This window comes from Chenopodium quinoa, unplaced genomic scaffold, assembly GCF_001683475.1.
Source record: "Chenopodium quinoa cultivar QQ74 unplaced genomic scaffold, ASM168347v1, whole genome shotgun sequence".
Taxonomy (NCBI): domain Eukaryota; kingdom Viridiplantae; phylum Streptophyta; class Magnoliopsida; order Caryophyllales; family Amaranthaceae; genus Chenopodium; species Chenopodium quinoa.
In genome coordinates, this window is record NW_018745291.1 from 483,609 (window position 1) to 507,183 (window position 23,575).

Here is a 23,575-nt window from a genome sequence, read left to right on the forward strand (position 1 = left end):
CGGTTGGAATGAATCTCGTACAATTCTGACACTCCTTTTTTAGTTTTATGGCCTCACTTGTAGGCTTGTAGCCCTCACGCCTATCATTGTCTAGCTATTTCTTAATTAAGGTTTTATTTTGTGTGGCTATAATAAACTAGGCAGTCATTGAATGATACTCCGTTCATTATTGCAAATTAAGCAAAAACTAACCTTTATTGTCAAAATTTGTTCTAACCCCTAGTATCTGATGGATCGTTTGGTAGGCGGTAATAAATAGATGAAGCTAAAAGAGTGAAGAAAATCTCATGCTGATATCCATGGTTTGATGGTTATGCAACTATTTTCCTTACAAAAATTATTCCTTTTTTTTTTTGGTTAATTCTTAACGTTTGACATTTATAGTCAACTTATAAAAACTTTGACCATAAAATGATATCATGTGAAAACTTGTTAGATTTAGTTTGAAACACATTTTCAAATATTATTATTCTTTTAAAATTTGTATTCATATCTTACCGAATATATTCGAGCTTAAAGATGTGTATTGGAAACCGTAAATGTTGGGTCCCGGTCATTTATCTTGTTGGGGAGCACTCACACCACAACTCCACATTAGTATGATATAGTCCGCTTTGGGTTTAGCCCGTACTCACCAAGTCACATTGGATACTATGTTTGTTCCAGCCGAACCATCGACTATGATACCACTTGTTGGGCCTAGGTCATCCATCTTGTTGGGCCGTACACACACCATAATTCCACATTAGTGTGATATTGCTCGCTTTGAGCCTAATCCACACGGATTTGTTTTTGGGTTCCTTTCAAAAGACCTCATGCATGTTAATTGAGGACTTGAAGTGTGCTCTCACTTATAAGGAAGTCTTTTCTTCCTTAACTTGGATTGCCTATCCTAACAGTAAATTAATAGTTAAAATTAAGTATTGATAAGTGTAAAAGTCAAAATGTTGATTTTTCACATATTCAAACTATCATCCCTTACCACACTAATAATCAATTGCAGAAATTATGTAGAGTGATAACAAAAGATATATGGAAAAAGATAATCAAGGTTAGAAAAGCATTAGTATGAACATATGAATATGTTGCCTTATTTTAGTTTGTTTGCTCAATCAAACGTACTATCAATGCCAATTTACGGAAAAAAAAATATATATAGAAATCGTGAACGACTTTTTAAAACTTATTATTATTGAAAAGTGAATTAGCTCTGCCAAGATATAACTTGGCAAAAAATAGTATTAAAAAACGGATAAAATAAACAATAAAAGAATTAGAATAAGTTCAAGCATTGCACCAAGAAAAAATAATGTAGCTAAAAATAATGTAGCTTGAAAAGCTTATGTGACATTCCAAGTTACAAGTGATACTAGCTAACCATTAAAAATGCTTTCATATGAACTTATCAATTCATCATTCTTATATTATGTATTGTTACATATATTTTTTAAATGGAGTGTTAAGGTAGTGGAGTTGTGATGAATATATATGCCAAAGAAAGAAAAAATAGGTGAATGGTAAATTTGTCAAAAAGAAGAAAAGTAAAACTATCAGTTCATCAAAAATTCAAAATTAAGGAGATACTTTTGCTTTTATATAGTTGTGCGCAAAATTGATCATTTTTAAAAAAGGAAAAAAGAGAAAAAAAAAAAAAAAAAAAGAAAAAAGTTAAGACAATATCTTCTAGATTACATAGGTTAATAAAACTATAAAAAGAAGACAGATTGTGGCTGTATATTATGAACATACAGTACATGTTACTTTGTGAACATTATCTATACAAATTTAGCCTTTTGTGTTTGTGTATATGTGTGAACATTATCTATACAAATAGTAGCATTTTCTTCTTTTCCAACAAAATCATAAGATCCATATTGGCTTCGAATTATAATGTACATTTTTGTAATTTAAAAAAATTATTTCCGAAAACTATAGTAGAAATTGGGGTTATGGTTATGCCGATGTTGTATGCAATCGATTTCAAAGTTTAAGTACTTCCTAACATTCAACCAAACAACCACTACGATTGTTACTCTTGTAAAGTTGTAGCTAATAGATGATCAACTTATTTTGCATTTTCACCTTGATTGAGTTAAACAAGAGACAAGTTTTGTGTGATCTGTATCACCAGTTAAACATGGTTTCTAGGCAATAGTATCCAAAACCTAGGTTTGAAATTCATCTACTTCGGCTGAAAAGAAATAGAAATAGAGAGGTTCACCCATCATGTAAATTTCATGGAAACAAAAGAGGCTTTTTACAATTGCTAGGAAATGGGCAAACCCTTTCTTACTACTAACTTGGCAGGGGAGCAAAACCCAATTAGCCAATCAGTTACAGAAGATGACATCAAAGCGAAAGCATCACAAGAAGATCAAAAACAAGTTACAACAACAGACCTATTCACTTGACAATCCGTATAAAAAAAAATGCCCAAGCGAAATTAGGCCTTTACACCTCTCATACATTCCTTCTGGTTCCCCCCCCCCCCCCCCCAAACTAGACAACACTCCCAACCCCATATGAAGGCGCGGATGGTGTTACCATAACAGCAATATTTCCTGTTATCGGCTGTAGACGGGTAGCAGCATCCTCTAGGCGCTCCCAATTCACTTTCCGTTGTTCTGCAATCAAGGATAGTTTTGCCTCGTCCTCCCTAAATTGCATCTGACACTCAAGAAATAGCGGCTCATCCATTTCCTGGACGATTTTTCTGACATTCAAGGTTAGGTTGAGCACTGCTTGGTTCCAGTGGTTTTGAGCATTTCTCTCCAGAGCTGGGAAGATTATAGGAAGGATCACTCCACGGTTGTGTCCAATCAGGTTGAGAATTTGATCATTGTTCCATAAAAACAGTGCCCTTTCGGCTACCTGAAGTAATTAAGATGGAGCATTATATTCTTCGTAATTTCCTCGTTTCAGTGTCATATTCAAATGAATCTCCGAAGAAACAAAACATTACACAAATAAACAATAAAAAATGGTAAGTATATAATACAGTTAGCTAGGTGAACACCACATGCAAAGTCTGCAATGTCTTTACTTTTCCCTCTCAGACTCAGTCTCTCCTTCCTTACCAAGAGCAAATTTGTAAAGATAACCTCTTAGATATCTAACTTGTTTATAGTTTTTCATAGTTTAACTCCATAACTAATACAGAGAGTATCAAACTATATATACTACGTATTATATATTCAGCAAAAAGAACTAGTAGCCATGAATTTGAATAACAATAGATGTTGCAGGAGGAGACATATTGGCCACAAAGTCATACGTAATGCTTTGTAATATTCAGCGGAACAATGCTCTCATCTGCCCATAAATAGCCTTTGACAGCTTTGAGTTTCTTCCAAAAGGGAAACATGGGACTAAAAGTGAATAAGAACATATTCTTTGAATGTAAAGCATACTTCCAAACCACTGCAGATCTAGAAGGATAAGCTCTTAGGTAGGGTAGGGATGTTATCCTTCAACATACTTTTTCTTTTTATGATTTTATCCAGCATTATTTCCGAATTCAATGAACTTATAGCATCACATTAAGATTTCTCAACTAATTCAAGCACGATAGTATACTGGTTAGAAATTGGATATGTCAGATTGTCAGGGATGTTGGATCAAAATTCTTAAGTCTTATAGCTGAATAAAAATGCCATACTAAATTGAATATGCAAGCTAAATCATAGGACAATAAGTTCAGTCAAAAATTGGAAGGGGAGAGGGGGGGGGTGAGATACTAGCTTTGAGTATGCATATTAGCAAGCACAGACAGAAATCACCTAAAGCAGCTTGCAAGAAGCAAAAGCATATCAATGCAACTTCTTGCAGTAAACATAGCCGAAGTTCTCTAGTCTTGAATTTTTCTTCCGGACAAGATACCACAATTATACTAATCAGAGTAATTATATACGTAAATGTAAAAAAGACCTCTAGTCAAAAAGAAGTTGAAATCACAAAGAGCAGAAAAAAGGGCTTTGGAAAATCTTTGATGTTAACTTATACAACTCTTTACCCACACATACATGCCCTTTCGATTGCTATCTACAGTTGAGCATAGCCAGTAAGATTCACAAACAGCAGATCACACATCCTACAGAAAACAGAATCAAACACACATATTCCATATTTCCTTCAGCAGCAAATTTCAAGGAGACTGAATTTTAAAGGGAGGAGGTGGAGAAAGGGGGGGGGGGGGTAGGGGGTGATGAATTCTGGAGAGATATCTAAAATTTCCTCTAGCTATGCTTCATAGTGCACAAATAAAATAAGCTAAGGATGTAAATATGCTACCTGAAAGTGATAGCTGTTGATACAACACGCAATCCGTGAAAACAATGGGATCATGACCTTTTGAAATTCAAGCATGTTGGTAGCTTCTAATATTTCTTCCAACTCACCCAAGAACATCACTTCCTTCTGGCTGTTTGTAATTGGCCAGTACTTTAACAAACCTTTTATCACGGTGCTCGTTAGCTTTGGCTCCTTATCTATGAACTGTGTAATGCAGTACGACAGCTGCTGAAAGTAGACACCTAAGGATTTTGGTTTATGCAGAGGAATCAAAGCTCTCCACAAAAATATCTTGTGCTCCTCTTTCAAGGGCAAGGCAAACCCACTAATAACACTCCCAAAGATTTCCAACAGTTCTGCAATTCCATTATGTTTCTCGGTCTCAAACACAAACCGGTAGAATATATTGCTCATCGCCTTCCGAATATATGGTCTATGGACCATAAATTTACCATATACCCTATGCAGGATAGACTTTAGACATTCTCTTTCCCTAGGATCCTCGGAGTCAAAGAGATCAAGCAGCTTCACTATGAATGAGTGATCTATGTATTTCTTTGCTACTTTTGCATCAAGTGATGGCGAAGTAATAAACTTAAGCAATAAATCATACACAATCTGCAGGTGTGTCCAAGAAGGATCAAACATGGGTTCATCGTCATCATTCTCAGCACCACCTCCACCAGACCTATAGTTTGGTGGGAAGACCCGAAACAGATTAACAGAACACATTCTACTCATAGCAAAGATAGCAGGCTCGGGGAACTTAGAAGGCGGCCCCGAGGCAACAAAATCAACGAGTTCAATCAGTGTTTGCCGCTTAATGTCCTTCTCTGAAGTGTTCTTACTAGGGTCATAGAAGTCGAAAGTCACACAGCAAAGATTCAACTTACTTAGGAACAAGTTCATCTTCTCCGAATTCGGAACATCCTTGAAAGACACAAGGGGCTCAATCCCCGCAACCACACTCGTCGGGAACACAGCTGACGATGTGCGCTTCGTGGCATTCGCTTTGCCCGGAGCAGCATTGCCGTTCTGTGCCCGAGCAGTGCCATTGCCAGAACCATTCATATTGGTGTTCAACATAAGATCCCCATTATCAGATTTGAAGGATTTCCTAGGAATCTTGCTAAGAATTTGTTTTAACATGATGAACTTTTCAACTGAATTTCATATAAAATTCAATCAAAAAACTTCAAACTCTTATCCCATAAAGAACCCCCAAGATCATAGATCCCCATTATAAGCTACAAATCAAAATTTCTAAACTAACACACAACAAACCCCAAAATCTAGAAAGAAAATTATACAAAAATACAGTGCTAAACCATAGAACAAATCAGATCTTTATAACATCAGAACATACAACAATAAAGCTAGAAGTTGCTAAAATTACCAGAATTACACCAAATTAACAAGCAAAAAAGGTGAAAAATATGGTAAAAAAAAAGTCAGATCTGATTGAAAGAAATTTGAATTAAAGCTACCCTAACCCACCTTAATCTCCCTCTTTTTTTTTTCCGTTTCGAATTCAAAAAATTAGGGTTCAATTTCACAATCACAACAATTAGAAAATCCCCAAATTCGAAAAACAATTATTCAAAAAAAAAAAAAAAAAACCCACAAAAATTTGAGCTCCAAATTTAGAAATACAACCAAATTAAGAAAAAAAAAAGAGAAAGATCAGCGTTACCCAGAATCTGAAAATCGAACCTAAGAGCTTGAGTAGTTAATAAAGATCCATCAATGGAGCTCAAATTGAAGAATAAGGGTAATCTTTAATGGTGGTTTTGTTGAAGAGTAGCTTTCAAAAAACACAAAAAATTGTTAAAAAAATCAGATTTTTTTTTTTTTTCGAAAAGGAAGAAGGTGGAGTAGTAGCTGGGTTTTTGTTTGGATCCTATATGAAACTTAAACCTGATTAAATCAAACAAAGAATGAACTTTGTGAATAATTTAAAAATTATTTGGGGGATGAATAATTTGAGGAAAGTAAGAGGTGTATTTCTCTCTCTTTCTATGTTCCTCTTTTTTGTTTGATTTTCTCTCTCCGCTTTGTTTTGTGGAGGTGATGTGGGGTGTGTCTCGATTAATGAGAACAAAATATGATCAGAAAAATAATGGTGGATAGATGCAATTTTCTCAGAAATTGCTCTGGATTTTGTAACAATTTTTTTAATTGTTTGGACAAAATTAAATTTGATGTACTCGTAGTTAGTATTGGAGATTAGTTATTATAACAAAATCTTATTATTTGGGAAATGGAGAACATAAAATTAGGTTCAATTTATTTGTTACGGCAAGTGGGTATGATTTGGTGAATTTCGTGTTAAGAAAACGTCTAAATGACACGTGGGATATTGTATGTCCCTTCAATAAAGAAAGATTAGAAATAAATTTATGTCATTTATTGGGTTAAATCTATATCCAACTTAAGTTCTTGTTGATATTTTGGTCTATTAAGGCTTGAGTTAAAGCAGAGTAGGGTCGATTGTGGTGTTTGTGTGGTGGGGCTGGGTTTTTTTTCGGGTTTTGGAGTGTTGATAATGGTGGTTTGGATGGGGGTTAGGTGATTTAGGGGTAAGGGAAGGAAGCATCGGCGTCGGTGAGAAGGATGGAGGCTCTGGGCGCGGCGGTGGTAGTGGAAGGAAGCACCAGAGCCGGAATTGGTGGTCGTGGCCGGGCTGGGTTTGCTTAAAGTGTTTTTAGTTTTTCTTTTTCTAAATTTTTTTTTTAATTTCCAACCTATCACGTGGTGACACGTGTTCCGTAACCTATTATTACAAGTTGGGTGATCGGTTGAGACCGTTAAAAGCGAATGACTCTCAAAGTTCGGATTATTTAAAAATAATCCATAGTCGGGATTATTTTGAGCGAACGGATAAAAGTTCAGATATTTTTACCATTTTTTCCTTTTGTTAAAATTAATAAAAAGTTGGTATTTTAAAACTTCATATAGACTTGAATATAAAAATATCTCATATAATTACATATATTTCAACTTGTAAATCACAAAATACGGTTTTGCTATCCTGACCAGAAATAAGGTATTTTAATCTGATTTTTTTTCAATCGGATTTGGTTTGATCTGATTTTTCTAATCTAAACTAATTGTGTAATTTGATTGAACTTTGACCTTAATATTACGTAATATAAGAAAAAATATTATCATGTGTGATCTTGCCAAACTCGTCTTAATTAACTTATATATTTCAATTTTTTTATTTTTTTTATAATTTTTACAAATACAACATTAAAGATATTTGAAAATAAGGAGATCTAATTTGTTTAGGTATGGTCTGGTTTGAATTTTTATGATCTCATTTTATCTGACATGATTTTAATGTTGTTGTATACTTCTTTTAAACAATTGTGCTTAAACTAAATGACACGAGAAAAAAAACTTATACCAAAATTTCTTCTGTAACAGTTGTGTCATCTCTGTCATGAATATGCGACAATAACACCGTAAAATAATGCATGGATAGTAACTAGATTCTATGTTAATTAAGCCCTAAATTTCCCCGTGATAATTTTTATTTCAATATTTAATACTGTATCTAGTTATACAAAGACTAATACTCCAATTTGTGATCACGAGGTACTTACTTTGGTACTCCGTATTAGTATAGGATTGGCCTAAAATTAAGCTAAGTCGTCGAATCCAAAATTTTGGGTTATGTTGGATATAAGTCATCATTGGATTAAACTTATTCTAACTTAATTTGTCAAAATTGAATGTCATAAACAAACAATTAACATTAATGAGAGTAAATAAATAATTAAAGGATATAATTGTGCAAACACTATTGATAAAAGTTATCTCAAATTTTATTTTTAGGTGTATAATGACTGCACACTATTCTAAACAATTAAAAGGTATATTATCATTAATGAGGGTAAATAAACAATTTAAAGAATATAATTGTCCAAACACTATTTATAAGAGTTATCTCAAACTTTATATTAGGTAGGGATATCGAGCATACAATCATATGTACTAAATGCAGTACAACATAACATAAATGCTGAATAAGATTAAAAATATTACCTCCGTTTCTGAGAGTTTGACTCACTTACTATTCATGTGGTCAAAATAAAATAACTTTGACCACATTTTATGAGCTATACAGTAGAAATAACTTAGCATGTGAGATCTTATTAGATTCCCCTTATTATAAATAATCCAAAGATCAACTTTTTGCAATTTTCACTTATACACAACCGGAGTTATTCATGGTTAAAGATGTTCATTGAAGATTGCGCAGTTGCAAAGTGAGTCGAATTTTCAGGAACGAAGGGAGTATGTAAATAAATAAAAAAGACAAAAATATACTCTTCTAAATCAATTCCTCTGTTTCACTAATTAATTCTTCACTCTTCCCCTAATGTAATCCTCCAAACCACTTCTACATTGACTTCATCTCCTAAACATTTTTGGCTGCTTAATTGATTAATTTAACAAATTGTAGTTGTTGTTTCATAATTAGGTTGCTTAATTTCTATATACATGTCTAGTTCATAAAATATTGCCATTTAATTAATTCATTACATCTTGTTTCTACATATCTTGTTGCCCGAAAATTGATAAAGGTATTTGCAGTGACTACCGGTAACAGCAACCGGTAGGTAGCTTAGAGCCCTGGAAATTTCATCCGATAGGTAGCTTATAGCCCCGGAGATTTCATCCGGTAGGTAGATGCGGGTCTTGAAAATATTATCATAATGCAATTCATTAACTTCCGTCAATATTTTTGAGCAAATATTTCATCAATCTCACAAATCAGTATTAACATTGTATGAAATAAGGACGAAAGTGGCTGTAAAAAAATGAAAATGTGTACTGGAAATCTGGAGTGATAATGATGATTAAAATAATTTTTGGGTTGGAACTCTTGAAAGAGTATAGTTATTAAAAGGGTAAGATTGAAAATCTATTTTTTTTTAACTTTTATTCTGCATTTAGGTGATTTAGTACCTTCATTTAGCACGTCACCTCACTCATATCGGTTCACGGTTCACCACATTTCATTAACTGAAATCATTAACTACCTTACATTGCCACGGGGAGGAGGAATTTTATTATCAACGGTGATTCTTCGAATCTATTAGCTGCCTTAATTGTCACCATTAAAACTATTTTAGTTTCTTGTTATTAGAGAGCTTTACTATAATTGTAAAGTTTCTATTACAATACTTTTCATTTAATGTATTTTTCCTCACTACTTTGCTTTCAGTGTCAATTTTAAAATTACACGTGGACCGTATGAATATTGTACGAGTTCGGTGGACCCCGAAAGAAAGTCGTAACAATAGACCCTAATTGGGCAATCAAAAGAACATTATTTCTCACATTAAACATAGGTCTCGTACTTTGTACTTTAATTTGTATTTGATTGAATTTAATTTAGGGGGGAAAAATTCTTTGGTGTTAGAATTGTTACAAAACTTCACTTTGGGTACATGAAGTTTGCTTGACTTCATTTGGTACTTTTGAGGTTTACAAATTTACTCCACTTGGGGTACAAGGAAGTCTCGATGTATGCCTAATTGAGAGACATTTTACCCAATGTCTTACAGGGTATTATGTTAAAAAATGACAAAAATATAATGATTGAGAGATAAAAGACGAGAGAATTAGGTGATAAATTAATGTTAGTATGGGAAGAGTGAGTAAAAGTGACTAGAACCGCAACACTCCGTATGATAGTCATTTGGTAAGTCCCTCATAGGTCACTAGGAATCCTTTCTTTCAATACCCAACTCATTATAACACCGTTAGTTTTTTGAAGTTATCACAATAATGATACATTATCACACGTTACCACTTTTATCAACTATATAAGTGTCGCTCTTTCATAAAAAATATTGCTGACATCATCCTTTCCTCAAACTGTATATGTGTCGCTCTTTCATAAAAAAAAAATCCCGCCTAGTGCACTTATGATGTGATATTTATTTTTAGTTTTTTTTTTATAAAATTGGTTATTTTTAATTATTTTTATTTCAATCTTTGACTGTGTCAATAAATAAATAAATAAATTTTTTTAGTTGGAATAAATAAAATTGATATTGAGCTAAAACATTTTAGGTAACTACAAATTTTTAAATTTTTTTTTTAAGGTTGTACTGTTATTTGTGTGTGTAAACTAAGGATTGTGCAAGCAACCTAGCTATGAAGTCATGTAATAATAATATGGATGTTTGTTATACAAAAATGAACTAATGTTGTTGTTAAATGTTACCATTGTTTCGCAGTATTTCCAAGGTGCTTCAATTTATTTATTTATTGTTTTTATTATATCGCTTCAATTTATCTAAGTTACATGTATTTTTAATTTATATTTCAAACTCTTAGATATATAAATTCGTATGCGTATGGTTTGATTAGATCAGATTGGCTTTTATTTTTATATTTTGTTACTTAGTAATTTATGATGAAAGATATGTTTTTATGATCTAATTTATAAGTATGTACGGGAAAATAATAAATAGAAACAATTTATTTCATTCTAATAATTTTTTCAATCCGTGCATCGCACAGGTCTAATATAGTTCTTTCTAAAAGAAAAATCAAAAGGCTTTTTATTTGTAACTTAAGAAGCATCTTTTGGTATCTATTTATCTTTTAGAAACAACAAAAGTTTTATTTATGCATATTTGGATTTATTTCTTAGAATTTTTGAAAACAAAACTAAGTAGTATATATATATATATATATATATATATATATATATATATATATATATATATATATATATATATATATATATATATATATATATATATATATATATATATATATATATATATATATATATATATATATATATATATATATATATACTACTTAGTTTTGTTTTCAAAAATTCTAGATTTTTTTTAGCCAATTTTAGATTTTTTTGTGGTAAAAATCAAGTTTTTGGACAATGATCAATTTTTAACAAGATGATTATGTAGAAAATTGTTTTTAATTTAAAGAACCAACATCTTAACATACTTATTGATGTTAGAGTGTATTAAATTAGGAATTCAAAAAGTATACCTTATATTATAAACACTTTATAAACAAGTTCTTTTCTTTTTCTTTTTTTTTAAAAAAAAAAAAAAAGAAAAGTTCATTTTAAACATTTAAATAACAAAAATAAAATAAAATTGGGTGAGTCAGACTCACATTGAGTCCAATATATCTTAAATTAATAATCTAATGTCTAACATTAATAATCTAATGTCTAACATTAATAATGTAATATTTGACATTAATAATCTAATATCTGACATTAGATTATTAGATTATACAACCTACGTTAAATGTTATGTGCTACTTTTGCCAAAAACGGATAATCAAGGTTATGTGCAACTTTCTATTTTCTTTCCTATTTTAGTAAACAAAAAAGCTTAAAAAGACTTATATACCCTTACTTAAAAAATCAGATTTGAATTATTAAGTGGGGTGGTCCCATTTTTTCTCTCCCTCCTAATAAAATCAGATTTCCCCACCCTTTTTTAAGTGGAGTGGTCCCATTTTCTCTCTCCCCTTTCTTTAATTACTTCCCATTACACTAGTTAATCTTTTAACGGAGGTAGTGTATATATATATATATATATATATATATATATATATATATATATATATGATATTAGATTGTTAATGTCAGATATATTGGACTCGCGGTGAGTCCGATCTCACGCAAAACTTTCTCAATAAATAAATGAAATTTATTATTAGTTGCATTTCTATTATCTAAGTTGTTCTTGTTTGGAATCTTTAATTTTTTTGAGCAAAGATAAATGCTATATTAATTTACATAGGGAGAAATCTCACACTGACTATAATTTTCTCAAATTTGTTCATCCCTAAAGGACACTAATCTAGTTGGGTGGTGAGCAACAAAATTGGTATTCCCTCTTAAATTACATGAAACCATGAAAACACAATATATATATATATATATATATATATATATATATATATATATATATATATATAGGAGCTATAAAACATATATAACATCTTCCCAGGCCAGTAATGGAATTTTGTCAAATGAATCGAATCATTGGATAGACGATAGACCAAAGAAAGGTTGTTGGATTCAAGGATTACTCTTGTAAGACCACATCTTCGTGTAAAGATGATATAGCTACGTGAGATTGTGTTTAATTTTTTAGTGTAAACATGATCTTATACCCAATCAAATAAATATATAAGACAAAGATATGCCCTCAAAAAAAGTATATATATATATATATATATATATATATATATCTCACTATATGGGATCTTGTTAATTTATCAGCGAATTTAAAAATTAAATGAGTACATTAAAAAAAGGCAAAATGTGAAATTGGGGCAAAAAGAAACTTAAAAAATGAATAAGATCATGACATTTATTCATAGCTTTATAAATACTATTCATGCAATTACCTAAAACATCGCGAGCCTTAAAACTACTATCTATTTTCCTAAATATTTGTAATAATTTGACTGATACGTGTCAATTCACAAGTTTATAAATACAATTATGTATTAATAAGAATCATGAAAAAAATTAATATTAAAAACATGCATCAAGTCTAATCCAATAACATTATGCACAAGCTTTCAAAAAAAAAAAAAAAAATAAATTATGCACAATAGCATCTAATTTATTTACTCCCTCCTCCTTTTTTTTTAAAGCATCACTTCTATATTCAATAACTTTATACTATATTTTATTATTTCTCTCTCCTACTTTAAACTCCACTTAAATTATTTTATCATTTCTCTCTCTTCCATGGTCCCCACTTAAATAATAAATATATGTACCTCTCTCACATACTTTTCTCTTTCATGGTCCCCAACTTACTTTTAATATAATAAATTATTTATACACTCACAATATTATATTACTCCCGTAAAACTCCGTGCATCACCAAGTGATGCATTTAAAAAAAACGGAGGGAGTATATTAGTAAAAAATACAGTCAAAACTAATACTCCCTCCGTATTTTATTACTTGCTCCATTTTTTTTTATAGAAACTTTAACAATATTTTACTATTTTTCTCTCCCCTAGTGGTCCACTTGTATCATATTTTATTTTATTTTTCATATTCTCTCTCCTCCCCACTTATGCATATTTTTGCTTTTTAGATTTTTTTATTTTTAAACAATCCCATTTCCACAATATTTTATTACTTTATACTATTCCTCTTAAAATTCTGCACATGGAGAATTGGAGCAAGCAATAAAATACGGAGGGAGTATATGAATAATGACAGTGTCAAATTGTTGCGAGTTTCTAGAAACGGAGGAAGTATTAGATTCCTCAAACCAGGGACTTTTACTATTAAATCTGTTTCCTTCCCTTGTTAATATTTCTGATATTTCTGATAGACTTAATTAAATGGACCCTGGACAAATCAGGGTCTTTTACTATTAAATCTGTTTATAACTCTAATAACCCTTCCTATAATCTTAACTCCTCTTTCTTATCTAACTCTTCTTGGAAGAATTTGTGGAAGATTAAAGTTCCGTTTAAGTATAAATTGCTAATTTGGAATCTAGTGAGGGATATCCTTCCGGTTGGTACTACTCTTCAAAAAAAAAAAATCCCTTTCTTTGATCCTGTTTGTATGAGATGTGAAGCTTCCCATGAAAATACTATTCATGTATTTAGGGACTGCCCTAATTCTTCTGCCTTTTGGTCTTTGGTTTTCCAAAATCTTGCTCCTGTAGATTTCGATTATTACTCTTTTTATAACTCTACTCTCTCAGATTGGCTATCTTTTAATTTAAATAATGGATATTCTTGGAAAATTATCTTTGTAGTGAGCATTTGGCATTTATGGAAAACCAGGAACATGGCTATCTTTGAAATAAAAATGATCTTTATAAACTCTACTTTTAATAAATTCTGGGTGGATTACCATCACACTCTTAATTTAAAACAGGAAGGGGTTGGCATGCTATCCTCTTCAGATTCTATTCCCAGAATGTGGGCTCCTCCTCATAAGGGGTACTTCAAGCTCAATACTGATGGATCTTGGATAGGCATTAATAATGCTGGTGGGGGTGGTGTCCAAAGATGTGACAAAGGCCTATGGCAATTTGGTTATGCTGCTAACTACAGTGCAATCACTCCTGTTGTTGCTGAACTCTTAGCTATCAAAGAAGGTTTACTTATTGCTTGGGCAAGGGAAATCAAGCTTTTGGAGCTTGAAACCGATGCGGCTGCCTTAAAGAAGATGTTGGAAGACCCTGATTCTTTCAAAGATCATGACATAGGGAATATTATAAGAGATGTTGCCTCCATTCTTAGAAGAACCTGGAAGGTCTCTATCTTCCATGTAAGCAGATATGTTAAATGTGTTGCTGACAAACTAGCAACAATTGACATAACTAAAGTAAATCCAGGTCAACCAGCTCTCTACCACTACCCTCCAACTCAGCTTTTCGAATCATATGTCTCTGAAATCCCTGAGATGGTGGCTACTTAGTGTTGAACATGTTCCTGCTTTTGCGCCCTCTTCTTCTCTTGAACAACCTGTTTTGTTTATGCAAGCTTTTGTCAGCTGGCGCTTAGCTTTCATGAATGCTTTTGCTGTTAATCTAGTTTGCTTTTATGAACTTCTATGGTGGATAACATAAAACTCTACTACTTGTATTTTGCTAATATGGCGCCTGTCATATTGATGTAATATAAGTTTTTTCCTTTCTGTGTTAAAAATAAATAAATTAGATTCCTCAAAACCAAGTTATTAATTAAATTATAAAGTTGCCAAATCTAAAATTGAAATTTTTTCCTACCATGTACATGTGGCGATTGAGTAATGAATAATTAAGTCAATAAAACTTCCATTTTTCTACTCAAAATACATTGAAAATTTGCTTTAATTACTACTGTACTTCCTTCGTTTTTAAAAATGGAGTATTCACATTTAACAACTTTTAATTAAGTACTAGTATATAATTTGACATAATCTTTTAAGGTTACGCTTTATTTATCCGATTTTTACCTTTTTTTGAATTACCTAAATTGTGCAAAAAGCCAAATTATATGAATGAAGACAATATTTTAGTACGCATATAAGGAAAAACATAATCACTTGAGATAACATGAGTTATCTCAATAGTTTATTTACAATCCTAAATAATTAAATAAAATTATGCATTAACAAAAGCGCGACGGAATATTCAAAAGACAAAAGAAAGTATCTTCCAAAAGAAAACAATAAGAAGGAAAACGATTTAGAGCAGAAACTTCACTGAAATTTCTTTCTTTCTTTCTTCCACCTCTTTTAAAAAATCAATAAGATTAAGATTTTTTTTTTTCAATTTTCATCACCTTATTATATAAACTTTATTTTCATAAAATAAAAAAAAAAAAGCAAAAGAAAAGATAATGTTTGAAAAATCAAAGACATTAATGTGCATCTCTTGCTGACTGACACACAAAGGCAGTCCAAGTATATTCCAAAACGACGCGGCCAAGCAAAATAGGTAAGCACAAAGAATAATTTTGCTGACGCTATTTTTACTCTTTTCCATTTTTTTTCTTTTTGCCATTTGTTGAATTTGCGTAAATCTGTAAACTCCCAAAAAATTAAAATTAAAATTAAAAAAATCGAACCCAGTTGCTTAACCCCTTATAAAATCACTGCAAAATTATTATCCTCATTAATTTTGTCATCAGCATTTTTATGGTAAGTTTTTCTTTGATTTTGTTGAGCTATAATAATAGAAGTAATGATAATAATGGTAGGTGGATAGATTTGTGTTTGTTAAGCTGCTTTGAAAATTTAATTATACTGTTTTGAGATATGAATTGGGTCAATTTTAGTTCTGAAATTTAAGTTAAATCTGTTAATTCTTCTGGGGTTTGATTGTATTTTTAGGGATTTTGAATCTAATCAGTGTGTTGTTGACTCATCTTGGGTTAGTACTGATTATTAGTCAAAGTTTGAATTTAGGTTTTTTTTGGGAGAATTTTAAGTGATTTTGATTAATTTTTCTGTGATGGGTAGTTTTTGATTTTAATCTATTTTGTGGGGTTTTCTTCTTGTTTGTAATTTTGCTGAAATACAATTTTTGAAAATTTCTGGGTTGGTGTAATAATCTGGGCTTAGCATTTTGATGATTTTGCTGAAATTTTAGGGGTTATTTTCTGTATGAACTCTTTAATTGTTTTAAGTTTTATATATCATGTGTTGTGACCCTTGAATTCTTGTAAAACTGGGAATTGGAGCAAACTTAAGTTCTTCATTGTGCCTTTTGCTCGGTTGGTAAGTGGTTGCGGATTCGTGGGGGAATTTAAGTAGTTTAGCATCTGTTGCTTGTAATTGTACTGCCTTGGGTTCTGATGTAGTGTAAAGATTAGAAACAGGGTTGCATTTTGAGAACTAGCAAGCTGAACTTGGTGAAATTGTATAATTTCTTGGATTATAATTCTTTAATTTGTTTGGTACTTTTGAGGTTTTTATAAAGGCTTCCGTTGCATGTATTGAACAAATTTCTACATTTGAAAGAGAACAGAAATTTTAAGTCTGAGTGTCTGACAGTGTTGTTTGTTTATTCTATTAACAGAAGGACCAGGGTTAAGAACTTAAGATTCAGTGTACCTTGTAGACTAGTCAATAGCTTGTTATTGGTGGTATCAAGTTATCGCTTTAGGCAGGTTCATTAGTGAACATTTTGATTTCTACGGTCTTAAATCGAATCTCCATGCATTCATTCCTCCCGTTTCTATCGATTGTCTTGAATGGACATGCGGTTTGCAGATTATCAATGTAATAGCCAATCTGATAAATACCCGTTATTGATGGAGCAACCAGAAAGAAGAAATGAGAATGAGCATGTGATTGACATAAGGAGGAGTTTAGAGGCGGCTTCTTCTGGTTCTGCTCATGATAGAATTTCTAATGAATTGGACTCTACTCAACCTGAAGACAGGCCTTCAAGTAGTGCCAGGGCTTCGGTTTCTCAGCTTTCACTTCCTCTTTCCAACATTTCAACCTCCAGGAATTCATCAAGCAGAAGAGGGAATGGTCATAGCCGAAGGCGCAGAAGCCCACTAAATTCAGGGTTGTGGATATCTATTGAACTAGCTCTCACCTTAGGTCAGATTGTGGCTTCTATCATAGTGTTATCTTTGTCGAGGCACGAGCATCCACGAACTCCATTATTTGCTTGGATTGTGGGTTATGCTACAGGGTGTGTTGCAACTCTCCCTCTTCTCTATTGGCGTTATCTTCATCGTAACCAATCTTCCGAACAAGATCTTTCGCCATCCAGACAACCTTCTTCTAATGGTAATCCAGCTGTTGGACATTCATCTTCTCTTACTACACAAATTATAGAAGATGATAACCATACCAGTAATTCCAACAGAAGTGCAAGTGCTTTGAGTGTCGCAATGGGAAATGCCAGGTAATGATTGGAATTTTGACACTGGTCCTATGTTTGAAGATCTATAATGCTCTTTTCCATTGCTGATATGCTTTATACATTACTGATCAATTATTGTCCTAGTACTATTCTTTATTTTGCTGACTATCTATTCATTATGCTGTCTCTTTGCTTCTTGATCTTGCTTCCTACATGTGGACCCCTATTGTGGACAATGTTTGAATTTTATGTACGTTCGAAAACTGTCAGGTCATGCACTAGTGCACTACTGTACTAATGCCATATACAGAGTAGTATTTTTATATTGAACTGTTAAATTTCTCATGTTTTATGTTACAATTCATGTACATATTATTGAAACATGGATTCAGCTTGCAAATTTAGCTCGGTGCCTGCTTTTTGTGCGTTGACTTCTCTGTATTAAGAAACATGACTTGGATGAACAGAGAGGTAAATAGCAAACGGTTTGTTGTTGTTGTTTGGGAGGGGGGGGGGTATTGGTAAAGGAGTAAATTGATATGGAGATGGACCATCTACTTCAAAGGGATGCTCTTCTACACTCTTAGGTAATGCCAGTTAGACTTCACATAATCACATTAATTTGGTCCTGGCACTTATTTTTCAATTTTAAGGCCCTAAGGGCTTTAATGAAGCAACTAAGCAAGCATCTTTTTTCCTTGAGCATCGCTAAAAATTAAAGCATTAAGGTGATTAAAAAACCAGTTATCATTTATTAAGTGGGGTTGAGATTGTATAGGTAAGACTTAAGAGGTTTTGTAATAACATATTACTTCAGTTTTCTTCTGATGTATGTGGAAATCCTGATGTGGCCCCTTCTTTGCAATTGAATTCTTTGGAACTTGAACTGTTACAAATCTTGTTTTTGGAAGCTGTGGCTGGTACCAAAAGTGTTGCCTTGCTGCTGTGACCACAGCAAAGAAGCCTTTCGAAACACACCAGAAAGTGCTCTTAATGACAATTGATGCCCACAGTAATCCTTGTAAGGTGCTTAAGGTGGCTGTTTTCTGTGAGACACATGGATTATATGTTTTCCACTGTAAACACTTGACTTCCTTGTTGTGCTACCTGTATAGGGCAAATTGTTGCATGAGGTCAAAATGTTGGCCATTATTTGCCAATTAAGCTTCTTCTTAGAGAGCTAGAATTAAACTCGGATAGCTTCCACTCGACAATTGGTTTGTGATCTGAAAAGTCTAATGTTAGCACCCAAAAATTAGATCTTTTGCCCATGTAACTTCACTTTTTAAATAAATTTGTTATTGATAACTGATAAGTATAGCAGCATCACTTCCCAAACCATATTTGCTGCATGTTTTAATAGTGTTAAAAGTAAAAGTGTTGCGATAACAAATCTATATTAAAAGTTCAACCTCTAGTTGCACAAAAACAGAAATTGGAGCCTTGAAGATCCCAAATGTTCATAATTTTTTTTTTTTTTTTTTTTTTTCAGACTGACTAATATAGGCTATATAACTTATAAGCTTCGTAGACATGGGTTTCCTGTGCCATGCTTCTCTGTGGCCTTTTGTGCCAAATTTGTTCAGGACTAATGCCTTCTGTAGCTAGTCCATTAATTTGCATATTATCATGTACGGCATTTGTTAATAAAAACTGTACACTTGTATATGCAAACACTCAAGTGTAATACTCGAGCATGCCAAATGAATTGCTTACCTGTCCTATCTTCACAAACTGTGCTCTAAATTAGGAAACCTGGACTTTAATCACTCTTATATTAAAATACAAACTAGTGTTAAAGAATTTTTTTTGCTTGAATTTCATAGAAGTATGTCTGCATTGTGTATTTCATGCTTTTACTTAGATATGATGATAGAAAACAATTTTTGAAGTCGACAAGGTTTGACTACAAAAGTCATACACATGCTATTATTTTGGAACAGAGGAAGTATTCATTCTTTTACTTATGTGCTGTATGGTGAATTAATTTCATTTTAGGCACCTTAAATTTATTTACTGTAAAATTTGCTAATGTAATTAACAAGATAACAATTTGGAACTTCTGCAAGTATTCTGAGAGGTTGGGTCCTGAAGCTTGATTGATTCTTTGTTCTCTTTACTAATAACATAATTACTTCGTTGATTTTTGTTTTTTTCCTGGTGCTTTTATTTTTGGTTGCAAGTGATATTTTAGAGGAGCAAAAGAAAATTATGTGAATTTCCTTGTGCTACAGGCTAAAGGTCTCAATTGAGTACTTTAAGATGGCCCTAGACTGCTTCTTTGCAATCTGGTTCGTGGTTGGTAATGTGTGGATCTTTGGGGGTCATGCTTCTTCTACTGAAGCTCCCAACTTGTACAGGTAAATGGCCGTGTTTGCTAATTAATGGTTGATCTTTGTAGATTTTCTCCGCTTTGTCTGAGTTACTAACTCAGAAAGTTTCACTCTTATCAGGTTATGTATAGTGTTCCTCATCTTCAGCTGCATAGGATATGCTATGCCATTTATTCTCTGTGCAACAATTTGCTGCTGTCTTCCATGTATAATATCTGTGCTAGGCTTTAGGGAAGATTTAAACCAAACCCGAGGAGCAACAACGGAGTCAATTAATGCTCTTCCAATCTACAAGTATAAGTTAAAGAAAAACAGACACAATGACGGTGGTAATGAGGCTGGGGTAGTAGCTGCAGGAACAGAGAAGGAACGCGTAATATCAGGAGAAGATGCTGTAAGTGCTTTCTGGCCAATCCTTACCAGCCGTGATACTTTGTAATTTGTTATTCTGTTGCTTTATTTTCTTAGTAGCTGCAAATTTTATGTCATGAAAACAAAAAAGGAAATGGGTACCTGCCAAGGTAAGTTGGGAAAAGTAGGAAAGTAGAAACTTTTTAATTAAATGGCCGTAAACATACAGTGCATTTTTATGTAAAGCTAGAAGTCACTTTTTGATGATATTATTGTAGAAATTGAAGTTAAGTGACATTTAAAGCATGAAATAGATCAATGGAAACCAAAAATTGCACATGGATCTCCAGCGATTTGAATTTTGCATGACTTAATAACCATGAGGTGGCTGTAAATCTTGAAAAAAAATTCTCAAGATTACAAAGATGCATTTCAGGAACAGGAACAGAAACAGGAAAAAGTTTTCATGACAATGAAGAGCAATACTGCTGTGTAATGACTACTGTAGCTGTCAAAAAAAATAAAAAATATACTGCTGTAGAAATTTTAATATTGGAATGCTCTATTCAATTGTCTAGACTAGATACTTAGCTACTGGCTTATTCACCTTGTTACAATCTCTTGCTTTTAATTAACTGGAAATGCATAATTCTAATGGCCGATATTTTTGCATAGTATCAGTTTCCATGTGATTGCTTGTCTAATTATGTAGACAGGTTTGGAATACAGTACAAGGAGTTGATATGTGCAAGCCATAAGTGGCTCACTGCACCTTGAGCTAAATCGATCTAGTTAGATGGACTATAACAAACAGTCTGCGTGTTCAACTTATAAGCCCCAATATCTAACAATATCTTTATCCTTTCCTCCTCTATTTATTGGTTGTACTGCCATCTACGCCAAAAGCAGAATTGTGTTAGCCATTAGCCAAGTATGGCCTTTTTATAATACATAAGATGTAGTTAGCTACTTCCTAAGTTCCTTTTAATTGCTGAAGCTAAATATCTGAACCATGATTAAATTATTTCTATTCTTGGGTGCTAAATTGCTTGCTCTGTATGTAACAGTACAAAGCTTAAATTGCCTCACAATGACACTAGAAATGGGTCTAGATCTTATTCTTGTTTTGTGATGCCTGGCTTGGTGATTGTCCAGATCCAGTTATATGACTTTGTCCTCTCTTCTTACAGGTTTGTTGCATATGCTTGGCGAAATATGCAAACAATGATGAACTTAGGGAGTTGCCATGTACGCACTTGTTTCATAAGGAGTGTGTGGATAAATGGCTCAAGATTAATGCACTTTGCCCCCTTTGTAAGAACGAAGTGGGTGAGTCCTTGCTCAGTTCACTTGCTGGGGCAACAGCCAGCCTACGACGAGCTGAGAGTAGGGTAGTTAGCAGTTGAGAAGGCATTGGCTTGTGATATGACCAAACCACCCTATGTTTCTGCAACATCAGCGCCAAGACTATTTTATATTCAAGTATTAGAGCCATTCTCTGGCATGATTCGAAGAAGCACCCCAATCATACGGAGGTTTTATCATGCGGTTTCACTTCCTTTGCTGTCATGTATCATAATTTCTTAAGTAGACCAGTGTTGATAGCTAGAGTTGGTTCATAAACTGAAGAAAAAAGTTGAAAAAAGTCTACCGTTTGTAAGATATACACACCTTTTCTGTTTTGTTGGTGATGATTGGCCATGTTCTAAAGCTATTTGGTTCACGATTTCATTATTGTATAATGCTATCTTTAAAATTACAATGTGTTTGGAAAATTAGAAGTGTAGAAAACTCCGGATCTCTAAGATTGTGTATGTATTCGGAGGAAAATCAATGAAAAGACTACAATGGAGAAATATGTATATAAAGTCTTTATTTTTGGTGTTGTAACTTTAAAGGTTTTCTTCAAATTTTGAGCGTAAACCGAGTAAAATAAGAAATAAAAGATATAGATTATTTTCTAAAACGTAATAAGAAGAGTTACTTTATCGGTCTGGAATCTCTCATTGGACCTCCAATTTGAAGGTTAAAAGGCTTTTTTTTTTCTTCTTCTTATCACTAGGCTGATGCTTGGTGGAAATAGATTAATTAGCCAATAGCTTTTCACAAGATAAAATAATTATGAAACATACAAAATACTCATATTAAAAAAGCTTTGTCATTTAAATCCCGTGAGCAAATTACGTAATAATAAACTTAAAAAGCTTGCACACTAAATCCCATGAGCAAACTACTGAAAATTAAAACTTAAGAAACTAGCAAAAAAAACATATAGGAAAGTGGGAAGTAGACTCTATTTGTCAATATGTACAAGTTGTACAACGGGTCTCTTACATGTGGGAATTAATTGAAATTTTAGGCCATGTCTGATAACATATTTCAGGTACCTTAAATAATAAGATACTGAAATTTTAAGGCACCTTAAATGACTAGAATTGTTTGATAAGCATCTTAAATCAAATTCATAAGACTTATATTGAGATGTTAATTAGAGTACTATCTTAAAATAAGGTGCATAATTTTGTATTTATCACTTTAAATCCTTTTTTTATTGTAAAATTTATATTATTATGTAAAAGTAATTTATGCTACCAAAAAAAAAAAAAAAAAAAAAAGTTCTACCAAACATCTGATGGAATCTAATACCTTATTAATTTTAGCAACTTATCAATTTCAATTACCTTATTAATTTCAGCAACTTATCAATTTCGATTACCTTACTGATTTTAGCTAATTTATCAGTTTCAGCTCCAATTCAGATATCGTTGCCAAACATAACCTTTAAAAAAGGATGTTATGTGTTTCGATGATATCACATTTACATGTTTAACAAAAATGTAAGGCCCCATTTAGTTAGGAACTTGTTATGATTGGTGTCCTTGTTAGGCCGGCCTTAGCCGAGCAAGGAGGCATGAACACATGTCAATAAAGTGAGATAAAACTAGCTTTTCAATAATTTAAATTTATTCTTGGCCAAGAATCTTTTCATGAAGAGTTACTTAATACCCAAAAACTCTGTTGTAGATGTAAAAATAAGTTCTCTAATTTCTCTCTTTCTCCCCTCCCCCTTTTGTTCTTCCTTTTGATTAAAGTTCTCTCCTCTTCAAGAGAAGCTACTTGGACAGTTAAATAACCCCATTGCACCTATTCTTATACATAGAAATTTTTTTTTATTTATTTTTTTAAACTTTTTTTTTTATTTCTTATACATAGAAATGTTTTTGTAATTTAATAAGA

The 23,575-nt window shown here is 32.4% G+C and overlaps 3 protein-coding genes across 3 annotated transcripts; 2 read left to right on the forward strand and 1 right to left on the reverse strand.

The window, feature by feature from the left end:
* Nucleotides 1-2,202: 2,202 nt before the first annotated feature.
* Nucleotides 2,203-6,492, reverse strand: LOC110712171 (serine/threonine protein phosphatase 2A 57 kDa regulatory subunit B' kappa isoform-like). The gene is made up of 2 exons (XM_021890614.1): nt 4,291-6,492; nt 2,203-2,871 (listed from the first exon to the last, which is right to left on the reverse strand). Exons 1-2 carry the CDS (start codon nt 5,437-5,439, stop codon nt 2,500-2,502), a joined length of 1,521 nt encoding a protein of 506 aa, XP_021746306.1. The 5' UTR covers nt 5,440-6,492; the 3' UTR covers nt 2,203-2,499.
* A 7,771-nt stretch (nt 6,493-14,263) lies between these two features.
* On the forward strand, nt 14,264-14,767 carry LOC110712249. Its single transcript, XM_021890711.1, has one exon. The coding sequence runs from the start codon at nt 14,264-14,266 to the stop codon at nt 14,765-14,767; it is 504 nt and encodes a 167-aa protein (XP_021746403.1).
* Nucleotides 14,768-15,800: 1,033 nt separating this feature from the next.
* On the forward strand, nt 15,801-22,228 carry LOC110712143 (E3 ubiquitin-protein ligase At1g63170-like). Its single transcript, XM_021890574.1, has 5 exons — nt 15,801-15,973; nt 16,854-17,696; nt 19,889-20,014; nt 20,108-20,381; nt 21,529-22,228. The coding sequence occupies exons 2-5, from the start codon at nt 17,029-17,031 to the stop codon at nt 21,742-21,744; spliced, it is 1,284 nt and encodes a 427-aa protein (XP_021746266.1). The 5' UTR covers nt 15,801-15,973; nt 16,854-17,028; the 3' UTR covers nt 21,745-22,228.
* Nucleotides 22,229-23,575: the final 1,347 nt, after the last annotated feature.